Source organism: Nicrophorus vespilloides, unplaced genomic scaffold (assembly GCF_001412225.1).
Source record: "Nicrophorus vespilloides isolate i.1.1-1 unplaced genomic scaffold, Nicve_v1.0, whole genome shotgun sequence".
NCBI classification, from domain to species: domain Eukaryota; kingdom Metazoa; phylum Arthropoda; class Insecta; order Coleoptera; family Silphidae; genus Nicrophorus; species Nicrophorus vespilloides.
In genome coordinates this window covers 13,219-20,679 of record NW_017100013.1, presented here as the reverse complement: position 1 = coordinate 20,679, position 7,461 = coordinate 13,219, and the positions used below count along the sequence as shown (strand labels likewise).

General features: G+C 30.7%; 1 protein-coding gene across 1 annotated transcript in view; it reads right to left on the bottom strand.

Moving 5' to 3' along the window:
* Positions 1 to 7,139, bottom strand: part of LOC108566628 (facilitated trehalose transporter Tret1-like) — a 12,441-nt gene extending 5,302 nt beyond the window's left edge. The window contains exons 1-3 of the mRNA XM_017926617.1: positions 6,880 to 7,139; positions 3,028 to 3,093; positions 1,213 to 1,233 (exon numbers count right to left, since the gene is read on the bottom strand). Coding sequence (XP_017782106.1) covers positions 1,213 to 1,233; positions 3,028 to 3,041 — 35 coding nt within the window. The 5' untranslated portion in view covers positions 3,042 to 3,093; positions 6,880 to 7,139. The remainder of the gene's footprint in view (positions 1 to 1,212; positions 1,234 to 3,027; positions 3,094 to 6,879) is intronic.
* Between the last annotated feature and the right edge of the window lie 322 nt (positions 7,140 to 7,461).

Genomic DNA, 7,461 nt, shown 5'->3' with positions numbered 1-7,461 from the left:
TTTAAATGGTAAATATAAAATTTGATTAAAATTTTCCAACTAATTCGCTTTGAATTAAACGGGTGAAAATAAATTATAACGGAAATGTTGTTCACCGTTCTTCTACGTAAATTCGATTCTGAAAATTGCACAGTTTCGCGAAACGCTGAAAATATTTAGTTTCACTGAAATATCATCATTAATAATTGTTGTTTTTTTTTTTCTTCTATTAAATATAATTTGATTAAATTCTGCTTACGAAATAATTATTAAAAAAAAAAATTCTATTAAATATAATTTGATTAAATTCAGCTTACGAAATACTTATTAAAAAAAACAACAGTGTTTCTAAACATTATATAGAATATGTGAATTTTTATCATTTCAATTTGATTAAAATTTTCCAACTAATTCGCTTTGAATTAAACGGGTGAAAATCAATTACAACGGAAACGTTGTTCACCGTTCTTCCACGTAAATTCGTTTCTGAAAATTCCACAGTTTCGCGAATCGCTGAAAATATTTAGTTTCACTGAAATATCATCATTAATAATTGTTGTTTTTTTTTTCTTCTATTAAATATAATTTGATTAAATTCTGCTTACGAAATAATTATTAAAAATAGCAACAGTGTTTCTAAACATTATATAGAATATGTGAATTTTTATCATTTCATTATTTGTGTTTGAAATGTTTAATCAAATGGAATAGTTGATAATCTTTACTACTTGTAGAACTTCTGTTATATAATTGCGTGATTGTTTGTGCTGTGAGACGACGACGTTCGGCCGGATTCATTGCTCGTTGCACACACGTAAATCTGGTCTGCCCATGCGATAATCGATATTAGTTGCAGGGCATCCCATAAGTAATACAGCGAGTTCCAATTTGTACACGAGTCGCCTTTGCTAACTTGCAATTTGTTACCAAAATTCACGTTAAAAATGAATTTTCTCGGAAATTTTGCTACAATTCGTATGTACTAAAAGTATCGATCCGCGTGTGCATTTCGCTAATTAATTATTATAATTAAATTGATTCAGTTTTATCTCTGATGCACGTAGTTGGCGATAAATGGAAGCAAATGGTGTTATGCAACAAATAGTTATCAATTAAAAAGATTGCTCTAATGAATCTATTGACTACTACTAAATAGTTTCAAATCTCGAAGCGTGGAATGTTTTTTTTTAATTGAGATCAAAATTAATTGATGTTGATGATGATGATACTTACTGAAGGCTGTAGCAGCTGGCACTGAAATCATACAAAAGAAAAAGAGAATAGCATTAGAGATATGTTGACAAATGTACATGACAATAACAGAATGATTTATTTTTGGAGTGTTTTGTTAAATCTCTCGATAACAAAAAAAATAAATAAAACGAACAATGTTAAAATACAATATTTAACAAGTTTATTGAAATGAAAATGATGTGTCACACGATAAGTTGTGAGTATTGTTGCTGCTTAGTACATAAGTGTGTGTGTGTGTGTATTTGATAAGGATTTGAAGTGCGAATTCCTTCTACTACGAGATTTCGTTTCGTGATTTTCATGAATGCAAAGATTTTGCAATCATTGCCCGAACAGATTATGAGTAGATTCCAAGGCCAGAGCATATCCGTTTTTTTTTTTTATAGAAATGTCTCACATCGAACTATACTTTTTTTTATTTAATATTCTAAAATTTGGTCACTATTAAGTGGGGCAATCGCAAGCCCAACAACCGAAATCTAGTCTATCGAAATCCCGACTGTATTAAAGTCCCGATGTTTGAAATCTCGACTATGTCAAAATCCCGACAAACATAATCCCGACAATCAAAATCCCGACTATATCGAAATCCCGTCTATCGAAATCCTGACTATATCGAAATCCCGACTACCATAAAAATGTTATTGTAGAAATTTATAATAATAAAAGACACTATCGGGATTTCGATACAGTCGGGATTTTGATATAGTCGGGCTTGCGATTGCCACCGATCAAGTGACTTCGTTTTGTCCCGCTTAGTTGTTGTTTGTTTATACAATCTATAAAAATACTAGCTTATAATTAGAGAAAAAAAATGAAAGGTATAATTACTTATTGCTTGAAATTAGCTTGTTTTTACTGATATTGTCAAACGGTTAATTACTTTTGAGGCATGTTTATTGGAAGTAAATTGACTTGACTGTAGGACATCATCAATTACAAAATATTTGAATTTTCGTAAAAAAAAATTGATAATGATAAAAATAGTTTCACTTTGAAGTGAGTTTACCAAAAAAAAGTTATGAAATTAATTTCGATTAAATAATTATGTAAAATTGATTTCAATTTCTTTGAATTACGTTATTTTATTTATAGATTACGTTCGTTTTTTATTGCGAATGTAACGCACGCTGCAAGTTTTTTTTTATCGCAAAGGAAACATTAAACTAAGCTAACGCTCGCATTACACAACAGCAGCAAACAAAGAAATAATAAATTTACAAACAAACAAACAAACAAAAAAAAACTTGAGCAATTGTTTCGATGTTTTTTTTTTGTTTCGGAGTTTTGTTTTTGTTTACGATATCAGTTGGAGTTTCGTGATGGAAGGTCGTTTGGAAGAAGCGCCGTGAAATGCACGAAGCGTTCGTCCTTTATCCAAGGTTCATCGATAAGTTTCGTAAATTTACAAACACACACACAAAAAAAAAGTAGTTTTTTTTTTGTTAATTAATGAATAATTACAATTTTCTAACAATTTAAAATTTTAATTAAGAATATTTACTTTGACTAAAAATTATTTTTTGTCAATTTTTTTAATTATAATAAGATTTGATAAATTTACTTTAAAATTCTAATTTGTTTGTTTCATTGTTCGTTTTAATTTTTGTTTTCGATGTCTAGATTGAATGTTTATTAATACTGAAGTGTTTTTTTGTTTCGTTTGTTGCTGAACGTCTGCGGGCTAAAGTGTACACAAATCGATCAATCGTGATTCATTAATACCACTTCTTCGATTACATTTTCATTATTTATTCATTTGTTATTGTTTATTTTTTTTGTTCGAAAACTCACCTGATTGGATCCATTGTCGATGTTCGGATTTGCAGGTCTCTTTGAAAACGCACTCCTCCACACCACCTGTAAAAAGAAACCAAAAACAATTGAATATATAGTTTTGTTGTCCTTATTGTGATGTATTTGAATTTGATTAATTGTAAAAGCGATAGTTGCAGTAAACGAACGTTGATGAAACAGATATTTCGTTGCAATTTGTAACAAATCTCGTTGTTACTTTTTTTTTGGGGAATTATTATGAAATATTTTAGATAAAAAAAAATGCGATATTTAAACAAATTCAATGAGAAAATTTTGTGAAAATACGTATACTTAGGTAATGTAAAGAGACTTAATTGATTGTTAATAGAAAAACTTAAATTGTTGATGAAAATATTGAATTAGATATAATAAACTAAATGTACAATTTTAACTATAAATAAGTCTTCGAGCAGGTGAAATCTATAATACAGCGGTCGGACTTTGGATTATAACACTTGTTTGCTCCTTCGAAACGAGGACTTTCGTATGCACGGAAATTGGATGTCCTGAAAAATTGATCGGCAGTTACGTCCTCGACCTTTGCCTCGAAAATCGCGGTGATCGTCTCCTTGAAAACAGCCGACTCTCAAATATACAATCATCATTGGGATTCCAATACGTAATCGTTTGAATCGTAACTGTTGTTCTCTACAACCAACAATTAATTTTTGAATATGTAAGACTTGCTATTTCGTGTTTGTGTGTGTGCGCGCGTCCAAATTTTAATTATTCAAGTGGTCTTAATCAAAACTGAATCGAATGACCTCATTCATTGTGCACGAAAATAGTGTTGAACGCCACTCGATTCATAAATAAACACTAAACAATAGTTAGTTAACAGTTGCTCCACTTTTAAATCTATTTTTTCGTCGATTTTTAAAACTTAGGACTTAGAGCGTATCCTCGGGGAACTTCCAGTTTACTCATTCACAAGTATTCGCATTTTTTTTTTTAATTAATAAAATTGCGTGCTTTCAATTATTCCAATTGAAGTTAACAACATATTTATTTCGCGTGCAGACAATATTTTTTTTGTTGAGCTTTCTAAAAAAACGAAAACGTGAAAGGAAAGGTCAAAAATTTAATCGATTTTGATAAGAGATGATCTCTCGCTTTCGCGAGCGTGAAAATGTGTCAGGTCTGTCGTTTCAGGTGTGTCAAGAAATTGAAGAGAGAAGAGAAAGAAATCAATTACCAAAAAAAAAAAAAACGCACTTGATGTTTTATTGCGGATAAGAGAAACTTTATGAGAAAAAGTGTTATAATTAAATCAATGGATAAGGAAGTTGTTGTTGCTGTTGCATTAAGTACACGAAAGTTTGTCTGTAGTCCGAATTTCTATTACTTGTACAATACGAATTGTTATTAATTAAATAACAAAATGTTTACAACAATTATTGCTAGTTTATCAGCATTTTTTTTTTCAGTGAAAATTGTATGTTTTGTTTATAATTTTATGGAATTTTTCAATGAGTGTGTAATTACTTCTTAATGTACAATACTTTCAGTAAAAACCGGAATGCGCTCATAATTAATGCTTAATGACAATATTAATACTCGACATGAATGTAAATTTTTCTTATAAACGAATTTATACATTGAGAAATGAAAGATAATTTGAACTTATAAAGCATTTACTACTTGAATATTTCATCAATCGCAAGCGAAATTTTCATCTAGAGTAAAACCTTTTTTTTTGTGCGGTAGATAGGGACCGCATAAAAGAAATCGCACAAAAAAAAATCGAATGTTCCATAAATTCTTACATATAAACAAATAACTTTGTATAATACATTACAGAAACTTTGCACTTAAAAATACGTCAAAACTTTACTTAAATTAAATTGCACATGGAAATACTTCATTTCTCATTGTACATATGGATAAATTTTCAAAATTAAGAAAACTCGCATCTTATTTTGATAAATTCGTCAAAATCGACTTACAGAATCGTTTGAGCAGGCTTTACATATGAGAAAGTGTTACAAAACAATCGCATAAAAAAGGACCGCACAAAAACAGGTTCTACTGCACTTATTACATTTTGTATAATTGGATTGGACAAATAATAATGCCTGATCCTTAACTTTACGTGCATTTTGAATGTAGTGATCGAGTCACAATTTGTTTCTTTTGTTTTCTTTCGTGACAGTTGTTTGTTTTCCGCTTCTGCTTGGGAATTACGTGAATATTTATTTAAGTGTTTCGCGATTATTATTTTTTTTTTGGCTGCTGCAAAGTTTATTCACCTACTCAATTTAAATATATACACTAGCAAACCTCTTAGCTCACATGCCCGAAAACTAAATACATTTCGAACTAAGCAAAATATTTTGCTTACAAAACAATCACTTTTTTTAAGTAATTTTTTTTATTTCGTGTATTTTCTGTAATTGCTGTTATTGTTATTTAATTACGGTTTGATTTATTAATTAAATTGTTTTTATTTTTTTTTGCAAATTTGTTATAATAGAAACGATTTAATTGTGTTATTTACAGAAATAATGAACATTCTCTGTTAATCCCTGACATCGTTTGTGATTTTGAAGGGCAGATGGGAGAACTAATGGAATAAAACTGCGATCGCATGTGCAAATGTTTAAAGGGCGATCAACAATTTGATAGATATAGCAAATGTTTACCGTACGCACCTCGAGTGTGTAGAAACAAAAGGCGGCCGTTTGTTATGCTTTTGTTTTGTTTTTTCTGCACTCTCCAGGTGTAAACGGAAAACAATTGTTTGTGTCAATATAAAACACATACGAACTTTAACTTTCATCAAGTGTTCAGTTTAAGTATCGTTTGTTTTTTTTTTTGCACTTTCCTCGATATTTTTAATTGTAATTGAACTTTGGACATTTTTAATAATTTAATTTCAAATTAATTTGCAAAAAAAATATTTAAATACTAAAACTTAAATATTTATAATTGTTCAACGTTTGTAAAAGAATAATAAAAGTATCGTTTGTTTTTTTTTTGCACTTTCCTCAATATTTTTAATTGTAATTGAACTTTGGACATTTTTAATAATTTAATTTCAAATATGATTTTTTCAAATTAAGTTGCAAAAAAAAATATTTAAATACTAAAACTTAAATATTTATAATTGTTCAACGTTTGTAAAAGAATAATAAAAGTATCGTTTGTTTTTTTTTTGCACTTTCCTCAATATTTTTAATTGTAATTGAACTTTGGACATTTTTAATAATTTAATTTCAAATTAAGTTGCAAAAATAAATATTTAAATACTAAAACTTAAATATTTATAATTGTTGAACGTTTGTAAAAAAAATAATAATAAATGTTTGCGTTTGCAATATGCAGATTTTTGCAGCTGTTGCAAATTGTTGAGGCTGGAAATGCAGAAAGTTTGTTTGAGGTCGATGTGGGAATTTTGAAACGTATCGTTGGATTTTCTTGTGTTGCGCCTTTCGAATCGAGATTCAAATTTGCAACAAGGATACATTGCGCAAACGTAATTTGCACGAGCGTCTACTATCCTCTATTTGCAGTTGCATTTTCTTCTCCATCGACAAAACTGAGTTGAAATAATTGTAACAATTTAAATATTGGTTTTGTGTTCTAGCAAAAATTATTACAAATCAAATGCAGCAACAAGTTTGCAATTCAAATATAAGAGTTTCATTATTCTTTGTAATTTATTAATAATAATAAGTGAATTTAGTAGTGAAGCGCGTCGTTTTGTTTTGATTGATTGTATCTGTTTATCAGTTAGTTGATTGTGGCAATTTTTGAGTGCCGAAACGCGTACGCATAAATATTATGCAATGTTTTGGTCGAATCATGCCGAAAATAAATGTTTCTCACGTGTATTGTAATGTATGCTGTGGTTGTCTTCAGCTGCACATGAATTAGGCGGCTTTCCTCATCTGCAGAAGTTGTTCCTTGTATAGAGACGAAGGAAGGACTCTCTCGCGTGGTCGTGTCGCGAGGATCACTACTACTGCTGCTGCTGCTGCTGCTGCTGGTGGCACTGGCACTTGCTGGCACTGCGGTCGGTGCACGAGTGTGCGAATCGGAAAGGTTTTCGTGTGATTGAAGCCACCGAGTTTTCCGACGGGGGGGACGCGACCCGATCCCCCTTTTTCCTTCACATATCCTCCATATATAACAATGTGTATATGGGATTTTCTCGTCGCGGTGCGCACGGTTTGGTTTCTGACCCAAACATGATCATCATCTTCATTGTTCTCTCTCATTCACTCAATCACTCACTCTCTATCTCTCTCGAGTTGCACACCTGCAACCCCCGAAAAAATCTCTCTCCTTTGTATCCGCAACAAACAAGAGCAAATCCTTATTCTTTTCGTCTCTACGTCGCTCGGTTTTTGGGGGCATGGAACTACTGTCGGGTTTGTTGTGCCCTCGTCAATTTTAAGAATGCTCACA